Source organism: Heloderma suspectum, chromosome 3 (assembly GCF_057233095.1).
Source record: "Heloderma suspectum isolate Gila_16-S chromosome 3, 16-S_ref, whole genome shotgun sequence".
NCBI classification, from domain to species: Eukaryota; Metazoa; Chordata; class Lepidosauria; order Squamata; family Helodermatidae; genus Heloderma; species Heloderma suspectum.
In genome coordinates this window covers 228520488-228547500 of record NC_139460.1, presented here as the reverse complement: position 1 = coordinate 228547500, position 27013 = coordinate 228520488, and the positions used below count along the sequence as shown (strand labels likewise).

At 42.6% G+C, this 27013-nt stretch overlaps 2 protein-coding genes across 2 annotated transcripts in view; one reads left to right on the top strand and one right to left on the bottom strand.

Annotated features, from left to right (window-relative positions):
• The window catches only part of ADGRA1 (adhesion G protein-coupled receptor A1), a 554873-nt gene that overhangs the window by 329644 nt on the left and 198216 nt on the right, over positions 1-27013 (top strand). The window lies entirely within an intron of this gene.
• LOC146350865 (uncharacterized) overlaps positions 19736-27013 on the bottom strand; it is a 38611-nt gene continuing 31333 nt past the window's right edge. The window contains exon 5 of the mRNA XM_084842006.1: positions 19736-19970. Within this exon, the coding sequence (XP_084698132.1) occupies positions 19736-19970 (235 nt within the window). The remainder of the gene's footprint in view (positions 19971-27013) is intronic.

Genomic DNA, 27013 nt, shown 5'->3' with positions numbered 1-27013 from the left:
AAGATTTTATGTCTCTTGATTTTACTTTTTGATGTTTAGATTGTAGCTTGTTTTTATTGTACTGTATTGTATTGTTTTTAGGTTGCATTATGTCTACACCCCTGAAGTCCTTTTTGGGATGAAGCCGCAGTTTATAAATTTGTTAAATGAATAGAATAAATTGTGTGTATTTTTACCTATGGTTGTACAAACTCCACACAGTATGCAGTTAAACAAGAAGAGTCAGTGTGGCGTAGTAGTTAGAGTGCTGGACTGGAACTAAGGAGATCCAGGTTCTGGACCCCACTGGGCCTTGCAGCTCCCTGGGTGACTTTGGGCCAGTCACTGACTCTCAGCCTAAGCTACTTCACAAGTTTGTTGTGAGAATAAAATGAAAAGCAGGAGGACCATGTAAGTGACCTTGGGTTCCTTGCAAGGAAAAAAGTGGGATAGAAATGTAATAATAAATAAAAAATGGTGGCATTCTCCATCCTACTTTGCACTTGTTAATGACTGTGCAGGCTGCTGTACTATTGAGGAAAGAGCCCTAAAGCATGAACTAGGAAACAGTGATTTTTCCAGCTCACAATATTTAGCAAAACTCCATAACTCATGAATAAAACCTACAATTGTCTTTCCCCCCCACTAACTAAAAGAGGCATGCTAAACTAACAAGTGTCAGCGAAATGCCAACAGATGGGAACCAGCTCACTTCTCAAAATTAAAGATTTTTTTTAAAGCCAAGAAGTCATCTTCAAATGCCATTGCAGAGTACATTTCTGTACTCAAGTAATAAGCCTATGAAAATATGGGAGAAACTGCCACTCTATCATATCTGTATTCTGTAGTAATGCGCAGCTATCTTATTTATAAATCCACACACTCACTCACAGGATACGCAATGATCCGCTTAATGAAGTCACTTCACTGAAGAGATGTAATGCACTCCAAAATTACTTTGCATTCTAAATAAGTGAAGCACTTTTTAAAAATCAGTTTTCATTTTATGCCTCTGTATTGTATTCAGCCCTGCAGCAGAGCTTTTTGTGCAGGTACCAGGGGACTGACTCTGAGGTGTGTGTTTGAAGCAGAGTGCATTACTCTACAGTGGCATGTACAGTCCCTTTGGGTAATTATTATTAGAGCCACATCATTCTTCACATCTTTCCATTGCTACCCTTGTTTGCTTGGGGTCAGAGCATTGTCCAGGCTTTTAAAAAGCCTGCTGCTTGGTGCAAAGTGGTGTTTCAGGGTACCGGCATGAATTAGAATAGAGCATTCTGCTTTCCAGAGCCTTCCCATGGCCTAATGCAAGAGGTAGTACACAGGTAGTGCCCCTTTCAGAGTCACCCTTATCAATGGAAAAAGACGGCAGGCAAAGAGCTGCCTTGAGTGCCATTTTTTTGGCGTAATATAAATAAATAAATAAATAAATAAATAAATAAATAAATATTCCGTGCTTCACTCACAGCACAATCCTATGCATGCTTACTCAGATGCAAGTCCCACTTCATTCAGTGGGGATGGCTCCCAAATAATTATGCATAGGATTTCAGCCTTATGGATTTATTTTGGCATTTATACCCTGCCACACTGTGACGCCTTAGGGCAGCTCTAACATAATAAAAACGATGCATAAAACACATCAGAACTTATTATCCTAAAAACAAAACAATCTGAAAACAACCAAGCATCATCAAATTTGGAATAACAGGAGCTAATATGACAATTAAAAATCTTCTCATGGATTCCCAACAGAAATGACCTAAAAACTGCAACTGAGCTTCCCTGAGGAGGGAGTTCCACAGTAAGGATACCATAATTACTGAGAAGGCTCTTTGGTTCATCCTCAGCAATATAACCAACCAAAAAACAGATTCAGAGGAAGGCCTTCTCTGTTGATCTGATTATGTGAGGACGGACATTCATATGGCAAACGATACTCTCTAATGCATGAATGGGCAATTTTGGGGACTGCTGCAAATTCAACCCCCCAGAACTTCTCCCCAGAACTGCCATGTGCTGCTGAATTTTGGCAGCAGCAAATCAATTTCCATTTTGCCCCCAACTCTTGGTGGCAAACCACGACTGACACCTAAAAAGGCCAAATTGAGTTTGAAACAAGGTGCAAAACTTGTTTTAATGCTAAATTTGGCTATTTTAAGTCACTGACACAGTTTGTCACCAAAGTTTGGTGGCAAAATGCCTATTATTTTGCTCAAGAAACTACAGTTTGGCAGGGGCCTCACTTAAGGTCAGGGTGAGTTGCCCACCCATGCTCTAAGGTTAACTTTTCCTTAGGCCTCAGAAAGTAGAAAAACATTCATTTCACTGAATATTGAATTGGGGTCTTTTAAGGATGTCTGGCAAAGTGCTGAAATCCTCTCATGGTTTTCTTCACTCTGAATCTGTAAAGGATGAAGTCAGCCTGTATAAAAAATAACAAGTAACCCAGTTCCAGAGTAAACGCTATCTGTCAGAGAAGTAGGGATGACCAAATTCTATATTTTCAGGGGCCATTCTGTTACCCATACACAATGTCATGGGTGCTAGACAAGCAGATGTCATCAAAAATGGCCAAGCTCCATAGTAAAGATCTGCTAGTAGAAGGCTCACATTTATGGAACACAGGCCTACTCACAGCATACTTTTCAAAACTCAAAAGAGACGTGTGACATCAAAATGTGGAGTATCTCTAATTTTTGCAACCTGAAATCATGTTTTCCTTACAAGAGATGCTGAGACCAAACCTTTATCTACTTTCTGATGAAAAATTGATTGAGCCACCAGAATTGGTCAAAATTTGTTCAGACCCAGATTTGGAAGGTAAGAAAATGAGAGGCAAATCTAAAATAGGAAAACTTGATAAGAAGTATGATTATCTTGTAACCAGTAATTTCCTTAATTTTCTGTAACACTTTTCTCCAATATGTCATAATAACCAGACAACTATATGTCTTGTATCTGCCAATTTAATGGAGGGTTGTAGAATGTTAGCTCTTTATGTCCATCACCCAATTTGGCTCTTTAAAAACCAGATAATGTACTTTTCATATCATCCAATGAAAATGATAATGTTCCACATAGGTTTCATATGACCTAAACAATTGATCTTGCTGTCTCTTCAGAATTCAAAATATTGTGTAAGACTTCCAACTTTTGCAGTAATGGAAAAGGTACTCACAAGATTTCCCTAAATGCACTATCCAGGTGATTTATTTATTATGAGACAAGGAAGCTAAATTGCTAAACTCCTTCATGTGCAATGTGATGATAAATAATAGACCATACACTAATTAAGAAAATCTGATAATAAAAACACTGACATTGTAACAGTTAATAACACAGTACATTAGCTTTTAGAGCATGCATTTTGAGTAAAATTAATGGTACCTCTTGTAATATTACACAAATAGGACTGAAATTAAATCTCTGAGGTTTTGACAAGGTAAGGACTTAAGATGTAAAATGACTATGTATGTTCACAGTCAAGCTGTAGAATGCCCTTGATATATTGAGAGCTGAGGTCAAGAAACAATTAGGTCAATGACCAGGGAGCAAATGATGGAAGAGGCATGATGAATTTGGCCATCCATACCTCATGCTAGGGGCTATTCTGTGGCAGAGTTTTTGGCGATGAAAGCATATTTCTCTGCCACCACTGCTTTTGCACAGTACTGGATTTTCCAAATGGATATGCTAGGGAATAGAGTCTGTAAGGCTGGGGTCCCCAATCTGGTGCCTGCAGATGCAAAGGTGCACATGAAGGCTCTGCGAGCGGAGAGGGGTAATAAAGAGACAGACACAAGTACTTGGATTGAAATTGTGCCACATTTATTGAAATATCCACAAAGGGGAAAACCTAGGACAGGCACTGGACTGTGCCAGCTGCTAGCTGGCACTATAATGAGCGAAAACATACCCAGCCTGAGAGGTGGCGTGACAGCATCGCCTCCCCTCAGGACTGCCCCTTATGGGGGAGGTAGACCTTCCCCTGTCACCCCTTCTGGGCCACAAAGCTCCTGGGTGATTGAGGTGAATCGGTCTCACAGGCAACGCTTAACCCCCCGCCGAGCCGCAAAACCCGTGGAGGCCTCAGGTATCACCTGTCACCATAACAGTGCCTCTGAATGTTCACCATCCCTAAACTCATTCCCCCTTGCCCATCCTAGCCACCATCGGAAATGCGACCTGAACTTAACAAAAAATAGACCAAATTTACCTAAAGGACTCACCCAACCCCATTAACAGTGTGAAGTAGGCGAAAAATTGGACTGTGAGCCAAAAATTCCTACATGGCCCCCCAGAGGGCAACCAGATAGACCGACACTGCTTAAGGGCAGGCAAGAGCCAGTTGGAAGGGGCTCAGAGAGTAAAAGGCCTCTCCGACCCCTCCCCTCCCCAGTGGCACCGTGGGGTTCCATCAATGGCGGCCTGGCACGTCCGCTTACCCCACCCACCCGCAACGCCCCCACCCCATGGCCAGGCAAGCCAGATGTGGTGGTAGGGTATTTCCCTGGGAGTTACAATGCCACTACGATCCCCCCGATCTTTTGCACACACTGCTGCCTCCCCACTTCAGAAGTGAAAATGGAGCAATCTCAGCCTTGAAAAGTACATGGAGCTGAAAGAGGAAATGAGAAAGAATGGCAGAGCTGTGTAGTTTTCAAGGCTGAGTTTGGCAATGAGCTTCTAATCTCATGCTGGAAAGGTACAGATAGGCAAATAAAGAATTGGGAAGAGTAATTAGGGAAACACTAGTCATGCGAGGGGTGGGGGCAACAACCCATACCATGTTGTTTCCCCCTGTGATCGTCCGAACCTGGTTGTGCTTTTTTATAACATGGAAAGGAAATGTCCCCTGATTTATTGGGATCAGTTCAAATTAATTTAGTTGATATTTCAGTAAAACAAATGTGTCTTGAAATGTTGTTTAGCAAGGCCTGGAGATGTTGCCTTTGGGCCTGATAAAAGAACTGAGGGTTCATAGAACAGTAGGGTTGGAAGGGGCCTATAAGACCCACAAGTCCAACCCCCAGTGTTTGAAGGGACTAGATTCTGAAGGTTTCCGAGGTTTCAAAATTACTGTAAGCGGACTGTTTTTGTAATCGGGTCTGCAGACTGCACTGATTTTTCATTTGTATTTATTTATTCGGCACTTTGGGACTAGAAGGTACAGTGTACTCAGTGCTTCTTACAAGGATGGAAAATATTATCAGCCATTGCTCATTTGCATAGATCAATTCAATTAAACGTATTCAATCTTACAATTTGCCATCAAGTAGCAGTAAGGCTGAGCTAAATGACAACAAATCAAGCTCACTCCCCCTCCCCACTCCAGTTCTGACTGAGTTAGAACTATTCTGGTGGTAATTTACCCAAATTCTATGATAAGAAACATCAGCATTTATATAGTACCATCTGCTTTGAGAGCAGTAATGGCACTGAATCCAATTTTTAAAAAACATTTAAGTTATGGGAACTGTTTATCAATGTTTTCGGCACTGTGGAAGCTGCCTCTTTAAGAAAGAAGGCTTGCCACTGCAAGAAAAAAAAATAGCTGTCTGAAATAATGACTTTTCTTATGAATAGGCCTGGATGTTTAACGGCCTGGATGTTTAGGAAGATTAGTACCATGAAGAAGGAGACTAAATTGTAGACCTTGCTTGAGTATGTATAAGCAATCTTATTTCCCTGTATCTATGCAGAGTGTCCAGATCTTGTAAGATTTGCTGGGGCCATCAGAAGCAGCGTTAGATTGGAACAAGCAACATCCTGAACAGAAAGAGCCAAAAACAGCCATTATGTTAATTTGAAATGTGTACCTAGTAGATACATCTTTTTTCCCCATTTTTACTCTAGAGTAGGTGCAGGGCCCCCAATTTGGATTGAGACCCTAATGTGTTTGTATGGGGGAGCAAGAGGCTTCTAAGCTCCAGATTGTGCCCCCCCCACCTACTCTTAGGTAAAAATGAAAAGAAGATGTAACTGTTAGACAAGGAGGGCTTCTCTACGCAGGGCTTTTATCCTGCTATTGAGATTGGTTACTCACAGAAGTTTGCGGGTCCTTCACATGACATTGTCAACCTTCAGTGCCTCTCCCACGCTAAATGACCTTTATCCCATTTTTTTTTAATATCAGAGATAATGAGCTATCAAATTACAGTGTGTTGAATTCCCTAATGAAAAGAGGAAAATCCTCAATAACAGGAGCTAGACCACAGCACCATCTAGTGTCTGTATAATGAAACATATAGAACAACACAGATAAGGGGGGGGGGAGGGAAGCGCATGTAAAGGGAGCCCGTTGTGATCCTGCATTTAAAATGGAAGCAGAAAGCCCCAGTAAAGTTGTGGGATTTTGGCCTGGTGTAGAAATGCTCATAGTCAAAGTAATGGCTGTTTTGGCCTTGAGCTACTATGTCAGGCCCTCTTCTACAGCAGTGTATATGCTAGTACTGGGAACTCTAGGACTTGCAGTTTGTGAGATGTAAGCCCATTTCAGAAGTCCCCCTGCCCCCATTTGTTCACATGGAGGTCAGGAGTGGGGCAAACAAGGTACACTGACTTTGGGTTGGGGCCTGGGGAAGTGGTCCTGCTTCTCCTTCACCTCCATGTGTTCAGTGAATGGCAGGGGGACTTGTGAGAAGGGGTAGGATTAAGCATGCCACCCAGTGTGACATGCTGTCTCGAGACCTATACTTTCTGGGTTCTTTAGTTCCTGATAGTATTTCTTACAGCCTGGGGAGCCAACAGTATGTGGCGTCCAACTGGAAGAAGAAGAGAGGTACTACAGTGAAGCGCCTTCTCCCTTATGTACCTGCCCAGATATTAAAGATCGAGTGGGGATGCCCTCTTGACAGTGCTGTATTTGCCTGGAGTTCTATGCACGGCAACTTGAGAGAGGACGTCCTCAATACGGGCACTCTGAATGTAGACTTCCCTCCACCCTCATATATGGGTGGTGCCAAGTCTTACAGGCTTTCAGTGCCAGCAAAAGACCTCTTTGTTTACCCAGGCTTTTGATTAAATCTTCCTCTCTCTTGCTGCACTGTCCAAACTGTTATTTATCTGTTAGTGTTCTCCCCTGTTTATGTTTTTGTTGTTGTCAGTGTTGTATGTTTCATTGGTTGCACTCCGCTTTGGGATTATTTTATAATGAAAAGTGTGTGATAAATTTCTTAAATAAATAAATACAACCAATTATCAAGGACAGGGGAGCCAGTGCTTCTGCTTATGGGATCTACAGGCCCCTGAACATATGTGAATGAGTGATGTAGGCCTCTGGTCTCCAGAGTGTATAGAAAAAATGAAACTAAAATTCAGGGGCAGGCAGCAGTATCTACATGTATAATTAATATGCATATAGGCCATGCTGCTATTTCTGGCTACAGATACAAATCAGGCAACCAGAAACATAAGGAGCTTAAACAAAGGATCCCAAAAGAAACTAAAGGCAACCCTCCATTTTTTTTCCAACACACATTGCCTTTTCTGGGGGAGGAGAAAGGAGACCTGTGGTACAAGTCTGCACAGGGCCTAGAGAAATAATGTTTGGGACTACGAATAGATAGGTCTACAATTCAGGGGTGGGCAACTTGTGGCCCTCCAGATGTTTTGGCGTGCAGCTGCCATGATCCTTCGGCACTGGCTATGCTGGCTAGGGCTGATGGGGGCCATAAGGCAAAACGAATGGAGGGCCACAAGTTGCTTGCCCTTGGCCTGCATTGTATTATTTACTATGTTACTACCCTCAAACTAGAGACAAATTGTATCTTGTGAGCCTTATTTAGTAGTAGATTATGCATAGCTGTGTTGTTTACTAAATACTAATAATCTGGACACACTCATTGTTATGCATGCAGAATCCGGCAGCATTTTTTAAAAATAGCAAACACTGTGGCATAAGTCCTTTTCATGCCTTTGATGAGATAGTATCCAATGGTGATGGTATAATACTCTTGGGCACACAACTGAAACAAAACATTGTAAATAGTAGGGCAAAGAGGACATGAAATGTAGGGAGCAAGATGTCTGTCATATTTCTCCTCACCCATTGTCCTCACCTACTTCAGTGCTATATTGTCCAAAATCATAGCACTGTATAACAACTGGTGCAGTCAAGCTGGAGACTGGGTAGATCCATGTTCTCTAGCATGGTGTGTGCAGAGATTTTTTTTTTCTTGTAGGGGAGCATTCCATCATGTTTCCACAATCTGAAATGATACAGCCCAAACAAAGGTTTACCATCTCATTGTGAACTAGCGGCCAAAGTACACATTGCTTTTCTTGCTTTTTTAGTCTAGACTAAGCTCAGGGGTCCCAATCCTGATCAGGAACCTAGCATGGGGGTTAGAGCACCTTCAACACTTTCCCCATCCTGCAGTCCCAATCTTGATTGGGTCCCTCTCCATGCTTGCAATATATATTGCCAAACTGTGATCTGTTTGCTTTAATATAAATTGCGGATGCAGGCCCCTTGACCTGGATTGGGACCACAGTAGGGATAAGGGTTACAGGCCCCCTACCCCCCAAGCTAGGGTTCTGATACAGAACAGGGACCCTGTGCTTACTGTAGAGCAGGAATGGGCAACATGCAGCTCATTCTGGCAACATGCAGCTCTCAAAACTGACCCCTTTTTGAGCCTTTTAGTGCTTTATAACCACTCCAGATGCCATTTTTTATTATGATTTTTTTCAGCAGCACCAGGCAGGGTGTAGCCTGCAAGGGGTCCAAGGAATAAAAATTGCCCCCACATCTCTCAAAGTTGCCCATCCCTGCTCTAGAGTGTCCCCCCCACACACACACACCATAGATACTAATTATGTCTTTAAAGTACTATGTGTTTTGGATCTAAGCCTAGGTGTTGGGAGGTGGTGAAGCAGAGAAGAGTGCTAATTGGTGGGGAAGAGATACAGTACAGGCATTTTGTCTTTGGAAGTAAAAAATGTAAGGCAGGTCATGATTGACCTGCAGTATGTACCATTAGAATCAGGTGACACATGAATGCAAGAAAAGTTTGCCCAGCTTTATTGTTTAAGGAGTGACTGTTTCCTTTTTTTATGTGGTTATGTCACACAGACTGTCTTTGCTTTCAGAGAGGTTTGTGGCATTATTAAGCCATAAAAATCTGTGTCTCTCCCCACTCCCACCCTGATCACTGTTTCACATTGTGGAACTCTTTTTTACTGATGGGCCTAGCCTTAATAACTGGAATCAACGTGGGGTGTCTTTGCTGGTCACAGGCACTCCATTCAGGATTTGGGCCTGAAAGACCAAGGAAAAATGCAGGTGCATGGAGGGTAAATTGCAAGCGGAGATGGGTCAAAGAAGACACAGACAACAAGCTTGGGTTGAAAATTGGGCCACATTTTATTGAAATATTTGCCAAGGGGTAACTAGGACGGGCATCTAACTGTGTCAGCGGCTATCTGACACTTCTTGGGCGAAAACACACCCAGCCTGAGGGGTGGCGGTGATCTCGCCATCCCTCCGGACTGCCCCTTCTGGGGGAGGTAGACCTTCCGGTGTCACCCCCAACCCGGTGCCACACAACACCTGGGTGAGTGAGTAGGGTTGGTCTCCCAGGCAACCCTTATCCCCCCGCTGAGCCGCACAACCCGTTTGGGGGGCCTCAGGCGTCACCTGTCACCATAAGGTGCCTCTCCATGCACACCATCCCTACTCCCTTTCCTGTTTTGCCCGTCCTAGCCGCCAAGTGGAATGTGACCAATGATATAGACCGTATTCCCCTATAGGACACACCCACCCCAACTAACAGTGTGATGTAGGCGAAAAAGACCCACAGTCCTAGGCCAATCGGACTGTGAGCCAAAAAATTCCTACATGGCTCCCGAAGGGGCAACCGGCAAAAACCCACACTGCTAAGGGGAGGGTGGGAGGGAGCTGCGACGCGCCAAAGAGCTGAGATTGGGAGTGGGAGCTGAGTTTAAGGCAGCTCAGCATGCCCCTCCCTGCATGGTGGTGCCACTGGGGTGCACCAATCAGAGGCCCCTACGTCTTGTCACCCCACCCGCCCGCAGTGGCCCCCCCTTTTAGCCAGACAAGCTGGCGCCGGGTAGGGCATTTCTAAGCAAGCACAATTTGTGAGATTGCATAACATCACCACTGATCATGGGGTATATCTTTTAAGGCATCAGCCTTAGCTTCCAATTTCCTGGTTTTGGGGAGTTTGATAGCCTTAACTCTGATCTTTTAAACCAGCAGGGTTTTTTTAAACATTGAATTTCCTTGGTTTTTGAAATAACTTCCTAGGGTTAAGCAGATTCTATATAAATACAGATTCTCCCCCCATGCAAGTAACTGGAGAGAAATGTGTTTTGTTGACACAATCTATCTCTGTCTTCCCCAACATGGTACCCTCCAGATGTTTTGGACTTCAACAACCATCAGCCCCAACTAGCATGGCCAATGGTCAGGAATGCTGTGTTGTAGTCTAAAACATCTGAAGGGCACCACGTTGAAGAATACTGATCTGTTTTAAGGCACGCACACACGCAAGTAACTCTACCCTTTCTTTCAGAATATATACGGATTATTAGGACACATTTTCCCCACTTTGAATATACTGAGGCTGAAAAATCTAAACAACTTTATTAGAGCTAAGGAGAAATACATTGTTTAGAAAATGAACAAGACTAGAATTAGAAATGAAATATAAAGTACTTTGCCCATATTGCCTTCCTCATATCAATTTTATACAAGCACTTGCTTGCTCTTTTATATACTGCTGTGTTTATGGTACTTCTTTTTTAAATGCTGGAAATGCAGGAGCTTTGGTTGTTGATAAATATAGACTCCTGAGTTTGTGTGTATCTGCAAGAATCTATATCTTCACCAACGCTTAATTAATCGAACCTGCTATCAAAGAAAGTATTATTAGATGTTTGCTACCATTAATCCCTGTAATGTTTTTTTTTAAAAAAAAATAGCTCCCTTTGCGGCTAGAATGTGAGTGGAGGGTGCATTTACGACTTGTTCTAAATCTAAAGTAGACTGCAGGCTATGAATTATGGATAGACAAGATAGCAATGAATTGTGTTCCTTTACTATAAATAGATTACAACCCCTCAGACCAAAAATGTGATGAACCAGAAATGGAAAAAACATAGTGGCTAAACTCAGTGTGTGCAGCAGTGCAGGTCATACATTAGGGGTAACAGCTGTCTAGAATATGCTTCAGTGACCACTATAGGTTGCCATAGTAAGAGGTAAAGAAAAGAGTAGGTGAAGCAACAGATGCTGCCTGAACCCCACCTCTAAAAAAAAGGGACAGACAGCCTTTGGCATCCTTTCTCCTAGCAGGTTGCTGATCAGGTGGGAAAGAGCTATGGGATCACCCATTTCTACATGATTGTGATGTTCATACACACTGACCAGCAGTGTGGGTCACACCATCGGGAAGCAGCTCCCAGACTGGTATGTATGTATGAATGATCATCTTTGGCAGGGTGATACTTCCTTTATATTTTGCATTCAGGTATAGATACCCAAGTATTTATTTAAAATATTTTTATACTGTGGTTTGCAAAGTAGAAGACATAAAACAATATAAATATACAATACAATTAACTTAAACAACAGCATGAACATTTCATTTCATTTCAAAATAAGCAATCAAATAAAAAATTGGCAACAGTTAAAACTACAATTTATGAAATGTAAACCAGCATAAACTTGGTCCTCCAGGAGAAATGTCCTCTCATCCAACACGGGTCACACACATCCATGCAGATCAGCAGAGTTCTCCACCCCCAGTCCCTCAGTTTTATCTGGGTTAACCTTCAACTTTTTTAGTCTCATCCATCCCAAAAGTGTCTCCAGACAATTGCTCAGGTGTTCCATACTCTCTCTGAGATTAGATGGAGAAAATGTAAGGTAAAACGATGTCATTTGCATATTGAGGATGACCTCAGGTGACTTCTACTCAGATGTAGGTGTTGAAAAGCATAGGGGACAAGATAGAACCTTGAGGCACCCCAAAAGTCAGGTGGTAGAACAGGAGTCTTCCAGCACTGTCTTCAGGTTATGTCCCTCCAGAAAGAACTGAAGCCACAATAACACTGTGATCTCCAGTCCTACCACATAAGGATACCATGCTTAATGGTATCAAAGGCCCCTTACAAGGCCAGGGAAATGAACAGGGTTGCACTTCTCCTGTTCATTCACCTACATAAGTAATCTACCAGGGTGATGAAGGCAGTTTCTGTCCCCAAACCAGGTTGGAAATATATACTTTTCTTGTCCAATCTGAATGTGTGCTTGTAAAATTTGGCAGTTACTTGAAAGAATGATTGGGAACTGGACATGCATCCAATTTTATACATTTCAGATTTGATGGGAAGCAATATGTGTCTGTGTGTGTGTGTGCATGCACGTGTGTGTGTATAAATAAATTTGAGTATAAAATGTCATCTCTCATGTAGCAGCCATATCGGGGGTCAGACTAAGTAGCCTCATGCAGTCTCATGCTTCATGTTCTTGCTGAGCTCTTTCTCCCTTGAATATATTGTTGTAAGCTGACGAGACACAGGAATTCCTTATCTTGTCAAAGGTCATACAATTGTATATCTTGTTCTCTGCTGTTCTCTTCTGTTCTCTCCTTATCATGGCTACCCTATAACCCAGTTCTTGTATTATAAACAATGGTGCTAAGAGAAGAAATGTTGAGGACTGCAACCCCACACGGGAGGGGGAGGAGGAGCCGTTTCATATGTGTCACAATGTCTATAAAACCAATGTGCTGATGTATTTCGGGGCTTCCGGCTCTTTGGAAATGATTCCAGCCTTACGCCCGCGCGTTAAATAAAGAATCTCTTTTTCCTTCACTCCGTGGTCTCTCTGACTCTGGGTTCTGCAACATAAATGGTGCCATGACTCGGATGTGGCAGGCTCTGAGCCAGACAGGTGGCAGTTGCCTGCTCTTGATCGCCGCACCAGGAAGACGAGCTCGGCGCATGCCTCCCTTTCTTGGTGCCACCGACCTTTTTGTCGAGTGAATGGGAGAAGGCCTGCACCAGGATCGCCCAAACGGCAGCGAGCAGAAAGAGAACCTTGGGAAGCGGAGGAAGGAACTTTAGCCCTGCCTGTATCACAGCTGCAATTGAGTTGAAACCCACATTGGAAGCCTTCAGGAGAAAAGCAAGTATATGGGAAAAAGAGGGCCCCGCCTTTAGGGAGAAAGGCCACTGGGCAGAAAAAAAGAGGGCCCCGCCTTATGAAGAAGGTCAGTGTTGGTGGTATACGTATACAAAAGAACCTACTCCTTGCGGGTAGAAGGGGGGCCTGATCACACCCCCGAGTGGGCGCCAGTACCCAGCACGCCAGTACTCAGTAGGAAGCTGGGGAAGCCGCTTTCCGCTCTGGTAAAAAGTAGAAAAAGTGGGTGACAGGGACATATGGATGCAGTGGAGAGATTGATGATTGTGTGAGTGGCTACTGCGGTTTCTGACGCATACCGTTGACCGTCCGGGTGCCCAGGCCAGTAGCAAAGCGCGTGGTGTGTAAAATCCTCTTGTGTCAGCCAGTGAGACCCCTTACTCACTGACCAATTCCCATTCCCTAATTGTGTCTGTCTTCAATTTAGGAGGGAGGCTATGGGTGGTGGGGGAAGCAAACCTTGCACCCCCTTGAGATGTATGTCAAACAAAGAAGGAAAAAGGTTTTTTAAAAAAGATTCAGAATAAAAAGAAAAAACAGCAAAAAGCTCAAGGTCGAGCTGAGAGAGAAAAGAACAAGATCTGAGGCTGTTAATTAGAAAAATGTTGCAGGACAGTCTGGCTTTTAACAAAGCGTGGGAGCGTGAGAGTGTAAGGCCGAAGAAGTAGCTGTTAGCCTAGCGCGCCGAGAGGGGGGGGGGGCAGGAAAATTGCCCACAACGTTCTGAGTTGTGCAACATCATCACCTCGCCTAATTGAGATGAAATCCCTAAGAAATGGAAACTGAAAATGAAGACCCAGAAGATGAAGGCAAAATAGAAAATAAAGGTGAAGAATCAGCCCCCAGAGCACAGGCTAAACCCCTCTTCGAGTGAAAAGTGTGCCATAAGACTGTCCCAAAGCAGAATGAAGCGGAAAGACCATGTTGAAGATCTCTGTCAAGGTAACCGTGTTTAGCTTTGAACTGTGTTAGAATTGCATAGAGCCTGTAGCTACTGACCATCGGCTATATGATTTCTGAAGAGCGTAACCATTAAGCTTTTGCCGTGGGATTCCCTGCAATGAAGAAATCTCACTGATTTGAGTGTCCAGTGTTACACTGCCTAAGTGTGTGTGCTGAAGAGACCGAGAAACCAGACAGCATGTTCCTGGCCAAGCCAAAATCACGCTACTACCATGCTCCTGAAAGCTGCAATAAACTGTGTAAGCTGGGAGACCCAACCTGATTGAGAAGAAAAGATACTGGAGCAACTGTCGTAAAAAACAATGAGATCTGTGTAGCTGGCTGGCTGACGCTGTCAGTGATGTTACAACTTTAAATTAAGACTGTTTTCCTGTTTGAGACCCCAGTGAAGAAAGCTGACCCGAGTTATTTATTGCCCGTGCCAAAGTAAGAATTTGGCTGCCCTGTACCTCATCGTGTCCTGTTTTAAGCTTGGGATTTACAAATACAAACAAACTGAGAAGCTTGCCTTTGAAGTCCTGCAACTCACCCCACCGCCTCCCCGAAGATTAATGGCTGCCTGAAAAATGCAAGTATAAGGCGATGCCCATCACCCCCCAGCGTCCTGAGTTTCGGCACTCAGTGTTTCAGTGCTTTCGTGTACCAGGTTAGAAGAGAAAAAAAAAGAGTAAGTTTTTAAAATGTCTGTGAGAGAACCTGACAGAAGTAAAATAAAATTCACAGAGGAGTTGCCCAAGTTAAAGTGTCACGGCTAGAGAGCTGAGCTGTGCCGCTCTGTTTAGACAGAGGCCTTGCTAAAAAGTTAAAGGCCCTTGTCTGTCAGAAGGGGTGTAGGGCCACACTTTCCCTTTTTAAACTGATGCAAAAGTAGAGAGCCTTTGCTAGAAACATCGCATCTTCATTGCCCAGAGCCTTCTCTGTTTGCCTCCATCATCATCTGGGCTTTTTAGAGACACTCTGCACATGGACTAAAATTTTAAATTGTCAAAGACTTGCCACGGACAGTGCTATGAAGCTTTAGATAAACTTGAACTCTCATCGCTGTGGACCGTGTGTCTGTGTTTGTAGTCAGCTCAGTGTACAGCAAGCTGAGTTTGATCTATGACTTTTAGATTTCCTTCTGCCAGAACTCATGTAGCATAGAGTTGCCGATGCAAAAATGGTGACCTAGAACCCTTTGCGTGTGTGGGTATGCCCGTCCCTTGATTTTAATGGGCCCTGAGCTTTCAGCCAGAAGAGCAGTATGATTGCTAGATCTGCTCCATCATGCCTTACCATGCAAAAAGTGTTTTCCATTCATTGTGTTAAATTGCAGAAAAAGTTTGTTGTGTATATTTTATGATTTCTTAAATATCATAAAATATATGTAATATTTGCAGATTAGTGTTAGTTGCAACTCCAAATAATACTAAGTGTGGTTCCCAATGGATGACAAGGAAAGAAAGACAAAAGCAAGTAGAAAAGAAAGAAATAGAGAAAGTAGCAGACAGATGGAGAAGAGAGAAAAAAAAAGAAGAAAGAAAAGGCAAGAGGCAAAGAAAAAAAAAACATTTGTAGAAAAGAAGCGTGGCCATAGTTGCCCCCAGGGTAAATTAAAAGCAGCTGATTGTGCCTGGAGCTTATTACCTGGGGTAAAGTAGCCACAATAATGTAATAGTTCTTTAAAATGAAGAAAATGTAACTAGAAGGAGAAGAGGAGCCTATCCCAAATGTGTGTCATTGGGACTAGTGTAAGGCAGAAAGGTTTAAGTAAGTGAGTTTAACTTGAAAAAGACAAATAAAGAGACAAGGCTGGTGCATGGAGCAGAAAGTTTTATATAAAAAGTTTGAAACATGATCTCCAATACAGGCAGATCAGCAAAGAAAAAGAAAGCAAAAGAAAGAGAAAAAATTTGTCTTCCCATACTAATAAATAAAAGTGTTATCAAGCACTTTGGGAAGCGAAGTTGTTTACAGGAAGCTGTGCCTGAGAACCAAACACTTCTAGCCTATGCTAAAAATGCTTGCTAGTGTTGTGTTGCCTCATGGGTAACATGTATAGTATAAAAACCCATTTAGCCCAATAGCTCGTGGTTCAGAGAAGCTGTCTGATCCAACCATTAAGTATGCCTGTGTGCTGTAAGTTACCCAATAAAGTCTCCTTGTAAGTAACCCCCCACCCGCTAGAATCCCAAAACACAAGTGGGGCTAGAGCGCCTCACCTAGTATCAAACCCTGCTGTTAAAAGCCGTAAAGGCAGGTATAAAGAAGTCAATTAATATGACCAAAGTGTCTAAAGTGCTGCAAGGTGCCACCGAGGCCCCAGAGCATACTTAGAGCGTCTTTCAAATGCCTATCGCCAGTATACCCCCCTCAACCCAGAGGCCCAAGGAGACGTGGACAAAAAAAGAAAAGAAGAAGACCCGGCAGAGGCAGAAGATTCTTAAAAAAGAACCAGTGTGCCCAGTGTGGACAAGATGGACATTAGTGGCATAAATGCCCAAATAAAATAAATCAAATACACAAAGAAGAAAACCAAAGAGGCCAGAATGGGTGAAGAGGGAGACAGCTTGAGAGGGGCCATGACATTGACTGTGAGGGGCCGTGACATTGACTTCATGATTGACACTAGAGTGGCATCAAGAGCAAGCAAACGTTAGCCTTAAACAAGAAGTCCACACACTGAGCAAAGTTCTTCAAGCCCAGCGTCGCTTTGTCTTAAAAAAATAAGCCATTCCCATCACAGAAGCTCATCCTTTCCAACCAAGAGTTAAAGTATGAGTTAAAGAGGGAAAAATAACCCTTTGACTCCCAGATGGAGAGGACTGAAAACTGTTATACTTTCCACCCCCACAGCTATAAAAGCAGCTGGAGTTAAACCCTGGATACATTGGACATGAGTCAAGAGAGCGAGAGGGGGAAAGTAGACTGTAAACAAAAATCCTTTAAAAGGATTTCTTTCCTTTTCAAAAATCCTTTAAAAATCATTCTGAAAAAGCAGTAAGAAGACTCAGGCTAGACCTTACTGTGGACACACCGGGAGACTGTCCCCCTGCGTACGGTCAGACCTGCAACTAGAGAATTGAAGAAGGGGACTAGACCCTACTGCAGCTTGCCAGGTGAATAGCTGCCTGGCGTACGGTCAGATCCCAAAGAAGATCAAACATGCGTGTTGTAGTGTTAGTAGTGTTGCATTGTGTTTCCTTAATAAGGTGCAAAAAGGGGGGTCTGCCCCTAGAAAGAGAAGTTTGTCCCAGCAATTTGCTGATAATTACTGGCTCCACCTGGCTAACATCATGAGAGTAAAACATTTTTGTTTGCCAAGAAGTATACCTGCAAACAGGCTTATTAGCTCTTGCCTAATACCTGTCTGTAGACATCCTGGGAAAATTCAAAAAGATACCATGTTAAAAGTTTATAGTGTAAGTTTAACTTATTCCCAAAATGCTAATTGGGGTGTGGTTGCAAAGATCCTACCCCCTACAGAGTTCACTCTATGCACCCCCATCGTTGCTAAAACAAATGCTACGTGTCCACGAATGCTTAATTGTCAAAATTTTTTCCAGAAAATATAAAGCTATCCCTGGCCCCCTTCCACTGTAATAAAATTCAAAACATATATTTTAATGATGCCCACATACTTTTGCCTCATGGATGGTTTTAGACATGTAGTTCCCGCACTTGGTCATTCATTCCTGCCAACTTGTCTAATAACCACCCATGTTGCCTCAGCCGCCAATTGAACTGGTGCCAATTCTTCCCCTGTGGCCCGAGAAAATCCATCGACGGCAGCCTCGAGCACTCCACCTAACTAAAAATTGTAATAGTCATGTTCAGTTATACTCTGACTCAGAAAAATTGGCCTTAGCAATGTCACTGGTTGGGGTTCCAGGTTTAGCCTTGGCTGATGGTCTGGAGATCAACCGGTTAGCTTGCAGCTTAGCCAAAAGCATAAATGCCACCTCACGAGCATTGTCATTGTTAAATAAAGAGTTGCGTAATCTAAGAGGTGCAGTTCTAGAAAATAGAGCTGGTATAGATTACCTCTTCCTTCTTCATCATTTAAGTTGTGAGACACACCAAAAGCTCTGTTGTTTTAACTTAACTGATAATGGCAATGCTGTAGATGAACAGATCAACAAGCTGCACAATATAGTAGCTAACAAAACAATAAGACAAAACAATAAGCTCAATTAGTTAACCCCTTGGCTTCCAAATCTTAGCTGGCTTAAAATCATTGTTCATCCTAATTCTACCAGTGTTGTTCATAAAAGTTCTGTTATGTCTCTGCGTTCCTTGTCTTATGCGCTGTTTAACCAATCTGTTTTATGTCTCAGCTAGTAAAACTGCTGCCCTCATGCTCTAATAGCCCAACAAGAGGCTAAGTAATATGTATGTCACAAAAAGCTTTGTATAGTTATCAGAAATGCTATAATTGTAATGAAATTATGCATTTAAGGGGGAATGTAGCAGCCATATCGGGGGTCAGACTAAGTAGCCTCATGCAGTCTCATGCTTCATGTTCTTGCTGAGCTCTTTCTCCCTTGAATATATTGTTGTAAGCTGACGAGACACAGGAATTCCTTATCTTGTCAAAGGTCATACAATTGTATATCTTGTTCTCTGCTGTTCTCTTCTGTTCTCTCCTTATCATGGCTACCCTATAACCCAGTTCTTGTATTATAAGCAATGGTGCTAAGAGAAGAAATGTTGAGGACTGCAACCCCACGCGGGAGGGGGAGGAGGAGCTGTTTCATATGTGTCACAATGTCTATAAAACCAATGTGCTGATGTATTTCGGGGCTTCTGGCTCTTTGGAAATGATTCCAGCCTTAAGCCCGCGCGTTAAATAAAGAATCTCTTTTTCCTTCACTCCGTGGTCTCTCTGACTCTGGGTTCTGCAACACTCATACACACATGCGCACACACACACTGTAGTGCTGGCCAAGAAGGCCAGCAGATGCCCTAAAGCAATTCATAGCAGACATTGGCAGTACTTGCCCTTCTCTGTTTGACCCCAACTTCTGGTACTCAGAGACATTCAACCACTGAACGCATTTTATGGTAAGCAAAAGAATTCTGCAAATTTTTGCATATAGATGCTCAGTTTAAGGGTGTAATGGGGAATACCTTTTTCCAGTGGTTGTACTAACTCCAACAGTGTAGCTGTAGCAGGAGATTTATATCGGCATGGAATTGTGCCTTTGCAAGAGCAGAAAGCATTTCCATTCATGCTAGGCAGTTTACTGAATTTTCATCAATCCCCACTACCCACTGTGCTTATTGAAACTGTTCCTGAAGGTTGGGAGACCCTCCAGAATGATATGGGATATAGCATGGACAGGTGCAGTAGGTAGGGGAAATTGGTGAAACGTGGGTGCCCTGATTTATGGAAGTGCTTTCCTCTAGTGCAGGGGTAGACCACCTGACCCTGCACTACTGGACCAGAACTCCCATAAGCCCCAACCAACATGTCCAGTGGTCAAGGATGATGAGAATTGTAATCTAAAATATCTGGAGGGCACCAGATGCCTACCCCTGCACTGGATACAACCCATGATATTTTTGTGGGGGGAGGGTGATATAGCCTTACTTCCACATCTGTTACCCATGCTTTGGGGGAAAGCTTTTTCATCAATAGCCCATTTTAAAAATTAAGGAGATAGCTTTTCTTAGGTCTTTGTTAAATGGCAAAGCATTTTTGCACCATGTTGATAGGCACAGATCCTGAAGCACTAGATAAAGGGGAAAACTGGATTTAATCAGCAGTGCTAAATTGTGGTTTGTTGGGTTCCCTAAAAGAGTCATGGCCAGGGGGGATGATGTCTGTATCTCCCACGACGAAATGTTCACAGTAGTGATGTAATTTCTAAAACAAAAAGAGAGAGGAATATTTCATTTATTACATTTATTTATTATCCAGAAACTCCGTGTAAGGCCTTCTGGAGCAACTTATGGTAGTTACAAATAGCAATAAACAATAAAATCAGTAGTGATTATTAAAGTCAGCAGAGCAGCAAAAAAATCACAACATGAACACAGAATAAAATACAAGTTCATACCACAACAGACAAAATAGCCACCAAGAATAGTTATAAGTCCTAAGATGCTGTGCTAGTATTCTACTGTAATGCTTAATCAGAATAGAAAGTATAAAAAGCTATATGAACCCTGAGTTTTGGGGGTGTTTTGAGAATTTAATTCCCTAATAGCAAGTAGGATTTTCTAGAGGTTGATAATCTGTGTGACTGTAGGTGTACCCCAAATTACATAACATTATCACTAATCTGGAATCTGATAGATTCCGAAGAATGTAAGCTTTCACTTAAAATATAAATAGTCTTTTAACAACTGTGATTAAAATAAATATATGAGACGTGTTCTGCTCAATTATTTGGAATTAGATAAGACCTGGATAAGAGTTTCTTGCAGTCAGATTATGAGATTTCTTCACTTAGCACAAGTCCTAGGCCAAAATCATGTGTGTCATGTATTATAGAGATCTGTCCTCTGATCATGCTTCACTGGGGTGATCAATTCTAATTAGTTATGCTTCAGATATAATATACCAGTAATAACCTATCTGAGTCCTATGGACTAGGAAGCTTTCAAAAAAAGAAACAGAAACACTGAACTCTTCTTCCTCCAGGAAATGCTTTTTAAAAATAACCTACAGACAGTGCAGTACTTTAACTAGGCTACTCCACAGAGCCCATATAAATTAGTTGTCTTGACATTTGTTAGTCAAATTATTATAGAATATATCAGCTGCTCTGACCATTTAACTGCTGTTGTTTTCATCCTCACATGCTTCAATTCTTTCTTCAAGACCATCCAGAAACTGACATTATCCCCAAAACTGATGTACTATTTTATACAGGGATCACATACACTTGTTTCAAGAAACTGAGGATGTTATTCGTATTATGTCCACCAAAAAGCAGGGTTGCAATGTTTATTGTTTATTTATTAAAGCATTTTTATCCTGCTCTTTGGCCAAGTAACCACCCAGAGTGGTTTACAGATCAAGAAAAACAAGGCAGTCAGCCCTCAAGTTTCCAGTCCAAAGGAGACGGAGAGGGAAGAGGAGAACAAGCAAATTCAGACACCATTTTTAACGTTACAAATAATGACCAGCTGAGGTTAAAACAGTTCAGAGAGAGAGGAGCCAAAAAAAGTTTGTCTCAGCAGAGCTGATGGAGTGGCACAGCATTCCATCTCTACCTCTGCTGTAGTTTGATGTAATAGCTGCCGCCAGGTGACTGTTGAGATGGTTAATGAGTTAGATTAATCCATTAAAACATTTTGATAATCAAAAATTTTGTCCCTGATTAATTGGTCAGCAGATTTTAACAAAAATGTTTTAATGAAAGCACTTATAAAAACTACAGATGGCAAGCACCATCTTAGAAGAGGGATTTCCTTTTAATATTATGTCTGCTGTGACACAGGTGTGCATCTTCTAAAAAAATATGCTTTTTCATGAAAATGAAAATGTATTAATGAGTTAAAACTTGCATGATTAACCAACTAGTGCAATGCTATACATGTCTGCTCATAAGTAGGTCCTGGGCTTATTCCCAGGTAATTGTGTATAGGATTGCAACCTAAGATTTCTTTAATTGGATAATAATCTTACTAGGAAGTACTGATACTAAGTTTAATGTTGCTATTGAGATATTAGCTGAAACTCTGGCAGTGCTATTGAAATCTGCAATATTCTGTGAAATATCAGGACGTTTTCAGTGACAGTGATCACTCTGTATTCTTGTGAAATTTTTGCAGTATGTTACATGTGTGCCATAATTATCCAGTGCTATAAATAGTACGAATGCCATGATGAAGTGCACTCTTGATCAAACAGAGAAGTGCAACAATCCGTTACTGTTTCTGCACTTTTAAGCATTTGAAATTTCATGGTGCAGTTGAATTGCCCCACACAATAATTAATCTGAATTTTTCACCTCTCCAAAAATTCTAGAAGAACTCTGTTGCCTCGAAGTAGGAATGAGTTTAAACAGAGGCATTTGAAGCAGCACTAATTAAGCTAATATTAGGTTGCTGCATTGCAGAAGATGAAATGTTTTTGATTGTCCAAATGTAGAAGGGGAAGAAATAGGCCAGGAGTACATGGTAGAACATAATAGCCAATCAAAGGGGCCAGTGTCCCATAGCAAAACATGCAAACGCCAGAGGCATCTGGGGAGGGATACCTTGTATAGGTGTTTTTATGCAAACGCTAGAAGCCTCCGAACCAAATTGGGAGAATTGGAGTGCTTGATTTTAAGAAAAACCTGGATATAGCGGGCATTACAGAAACTGGTGGAGCAGAGAGAACCAGTGGGATATAATCTCTATAGGAAGGACAGGGAAGGGCATACTAGGGGAGGTGTTGCCCTGTACATCAAAGTGGGCATAGTGTCAAGTGGACTAGAACACCCAAAAGGGGTAGCTCTCCCACAGAAGCACTATGGGTGACAATACCAGGCTCCAAAGCTAATTTAGTGCTAGGAACATGCTATCGTCCCCCAGACCAGAATGCTCAGAGTGACCTTGAGATGGAAAACTAAATCAGGGAGGCCTCCAAACAAGGAGGTGTTGTAATAATGGGTGACTTCAGTCACCCCCACATTGATTGGATAAATACATGTTCCAGCCCACAACAAAGAGGTTAGATTTCTCGATGCCCTAAATGATTGTGCCCTAGAACAGTTGGTCATGGAACTGACCAGAGGGGAGGCGACCATGAATTTAATCCTAAGTGGTGTCGCCCAGGACCTAGTAAAGGATGTAAATGTTGCTGAACCATTTGGAGACAGTGATTACAGTGCTATCAGATTTAATATATATTTAAGTGGAAAATTACCCAGGAAGTCCAACACAGTCACATTTGACTTCAAAAAAGAAAACTTCTCTAAAATGAGGGAACTGGTAAAAAGGTAGTTAAAATGAGGAGTCAAGAGGATTAAATCCCTTCAGAATGCTTGGAGATTACTGAAAAGCACAATAATAGAATCCCAGCTAAAATGTATTCCACAGATTAGGAAAGGTAGCACCAAGTCCAAGAAGTCGCTGGCATGGTGTAAGGCCCCAGGCCTGAACCAAGCTATCAGTAGTGTTAGAGGGGCTTAGATGCCCCATAATGCTCTCCAACTTTGGTTCAGAAGGCTGCTGTTTTCCTTAACAGGCCTCTTGATTTACCAGGATGAGTCAAAGAGTGATAAGGCTGATGGTGCAGCCTCAAGCACATTCCAGACTAATGAGTGGAGTGTCTTATCAAGATGTGCCTGGGAAGCAAAGTCTGTTTGTCTTAAAGCTGCAGGTGGCAGTGCTGGGAACTATACACATGGTTGACAAATGGAAGTCTTACCCAAGTGAGGAAAACAAAAGGCAGCACAAGCTGGCACAAAGGCTATGCAAGAAGACAATAAGAGATACAAAAAAGCATTTTGAGGAGCATATTGCTAACAACATCAAGGCCAACAATAAAGATTTCTTTAAATATATCAGAAGCAGAAAACCAGTTAGGGAGGCAGTTGGACCACTGGATGACAATGGAGTTAAAGGACTACTGAAGGAGGACAAAGAGACTGCAGAGAAGCTGAATGAATTCTTTTCATCTGTCTTCACTGCAGAAGATATAGGACAGACACCTGTGCCTGAACTGATGTTTTCAGGAAGGGTCTCTGAAAAATTAAGGTAAATAGTAGGGATGGGGGAGAATTTCTCCCCGAAACTTCAGGGGGGCGAGTGCCAATGCATTCGGCCCCCCAAAATCGGCGGTGAAATTCTCCGCCACCCCCCCGGGATGGGACTTACCTTTCACGAATGTCCCTCCCGGCGGCGGTTCGTCGGGTCTTCGTCAGGGGCGGGGGCGGCAGCCGGTCTTTCGACCGGCTGCCGCCGCTGCCATTACAAGGAAAGTTAAAAAAAAACCAAAACCCCGTGATAGGCTACGTAACGATTAACGTAGCCTATCACGGCTAGATCTCCAAAGTCAGCCGTGATAGGCTACGTTAATCGTCACGTAGCCTATCACGGGTGACTTTGAAGGAAAAAAAAAAGCGCATACGCAAATGGCAGCCCCCATAGGGAGCCGCCATTTGCGTTCCTTATTTGGTCCCTGTAGTCTACGTAAAGATATTACGCTGTAAAAAAGCTATTGCGTTGCCCTTATTTTCGCCATAGTCTACGTAAATCTTTACGTAGACTACAGGGACCAAATAAGGAACGCAAATGGCGGCTCCCTATGGGGGCCGCCATTTGCGTACGTGCTTTTTTTTTTTTCAAAGTCACCCGTGATAGGCTACGTGACGATTTACGTAGCCTATCACGGCTGACTTTGGAAATCTAGCCGTGATAGGCTACGTTAATCGTTACGTAGCCTATCATGGGGGTGGTTTTTGTTTTTTTCGTGGCCGGGTAGACGGGGCGCTTCTACCCGGCCTGAATTTCGCCGGCGAGGGATGGGGCGCCTCCCGCCCGGCCTGAATTTCAGCCGAGCGAGGCGGGGCGCCTCCCCCCCCTCGCATGAACTTCGGGGGGAGAAGCGAAGCACCTCCCCCCCACCGCAAAGCAAGCTTCGAGGACAGGTAAGGGACTTTCATCCATCCCTAGTAAATAGTAGTGACAGAAGATGAAGTTCTCAACCGTATTGACACATTGAAAGCAAATAAATCACCGGCCCCAGATGGTATCCATCCTAGAGTTCTCAAAGAACTCAGATATTAAATTGCTGATATTCTAACCAAAATATGTGACATGTCTCTAAGATCAGCCTCTATACCAGAGGACTGGAAGATGGCCAATGTAGCACCAATTTTCAAAAAGGGATCCAGGGGGGATCCGGGAAATTACAAGCCTGTTAGCTTAATGTCTGTTTTGGGTAAATTGGTTGAAGGCATTATTAAAGATAAAATTAGTAAGCATATAGAAGGACAAGCAGTGCTGAAAAATAATCAACACGGCTTCCGCAAAGGTAAGTCTTGTCTCACTAACCTTTCAGAGCTCTGAGAGTGTCAATAAACATGTAGACAGGGGGGATCCAGTTGACATTGTTTACTTGGACTTCCAAAAGGCTATTGACAAAGTCCCTCACCAAAGACTCCTGAGCAAACTTAGCAGTCATGAAATAAGAGGACAGATCCTCTTCTAGATCAGTAACTGGTTAAAGAACAGAAAGCAGAGAGTAGGAATAAATGGTAAATTCTCCCAATGGAGGGAAGTAAATAGTGGGGTCCCACAGGGATCTGTATCAGGACCAATGCTTTTCAACCAGTTCATAAATGATCTGGAATTAGGAGTGAACAGTGAAGTAGCCAAGTTTGCTGATGACACTAACTTATTTAGGGTGGTTAAAACAAAAAGGGATTGGGAAGAGGTCCAAAAGGATCTCTCCCAACTGGGAGAATGGGCATCTAAATGGCAAATGCAGTTCAATGTGGGCAAGTGTAAAGTGATGCACATAGGAGCAAAAAATCCCAACTTCAAGTATAGCCTGATGGGATCTGAGCTAGCGGTGAGTGACCAGGAAAGAGATCTTGGGGTTGTGTTGGACAGCTTGATGAAGATGCCAACCCAGTGTGCAGCCACTGTAAAAAAGGCAAAGTCCATGTTAGGCATAATTAGAAAAGGAAGTGAGAATAAAACATACTGCCCCTATACAAATCTATGGTGCAACCACACTTGGAATTCTGTGTACAGGTCTGGTCACCACACCTAAAAAAACATATTGTAGAGCTGGAAAAAGTACAGAAAAGGGCAACTAAAATGATCAAGGGGCTGGAGCATCTCCCCTATGAGAGAAGGTTACAACAGCTAGGATTGTTTAACTTGGAAAAAAGGAGGGTAAGGGGAGACATGATAGAGGTCTACAAAATTATGCATGGTGTGGAGAATGTGGATAGGGAGACATTTTTCTACCTCTCTAAAAATACTAAAACCCAGGGCCATCCCATGAAGCTGATTGGTGGGAGATTCAGGACAGAAGAAAGGAAGTACTTCTTCACAGAGTGCATAGTTAAACTATGGAATTTGCTAGTACAGGATGTAGGGATGGCCACCAATTCAGATGGCTTTAAAAGGGGGTTGGACAAGTTCCTGGAGGAAAAGGCTAACAATGGCTACTAGACCTGATGGCTATGTGCTACCTCCAGAACCAGAGGCAATGAGCCTATGTACACCAGTTGCTGGGAAACATAGGTGGGAGGGAGCTGTTGCTCTCATGCCCTGCTTGTAGGTTCCCAGTTGACAGCTGGTTGGCCACTGTGCGAACAGAATGCTGGACTAGATGGACCCTTGGTCTGATCCAGCATGGCTCTTATGTTCTTACAAGGTCACAATTTTACTTTAAATTGTATTCAGCATAAACATTACAGTATAGAAAAACTTTTATTTTAATCTAGAAAAGGTGAGAGAAAGCAAACCTTAAGATGGAGACTCTGCTTCAGTTAGAGAATGAAAGTCAGAGTTCCATTTTTCTTATGTCAAATCCTAGCAAGAGCATTAAATTTCATATTGATTTTTAGCAACACTGCTACCTGTGTCAAAAATGTGATGCTTAACCAATGCTCCTTACTGACACATTATTGGACAAAATGGAATGCCAAATTTATAGCATGCTTGTGTCTAACAAACTCTAGCAAAACTCATTTTCCACATTTCCTAGAACAGAACACTGTTGCTTTTCTGGAGGTCGAATTCTTATTTCTAAAGGCATAGTGTCTACAAGGCTCTTAACAGTCCCTTCACCATATTTGGTGTCCACTTGAAAGACATGTCTTTTGTCCCCCAGAAGCAAGCACAGTGCAATTATGGAGATCAGAACCTAGAATGTAAAGGGGCCATTTTTCGGAATTATCATCTATCTCTATGTAAGAGCTAATTGCCAACATGCTTTTTGCATCAACATTT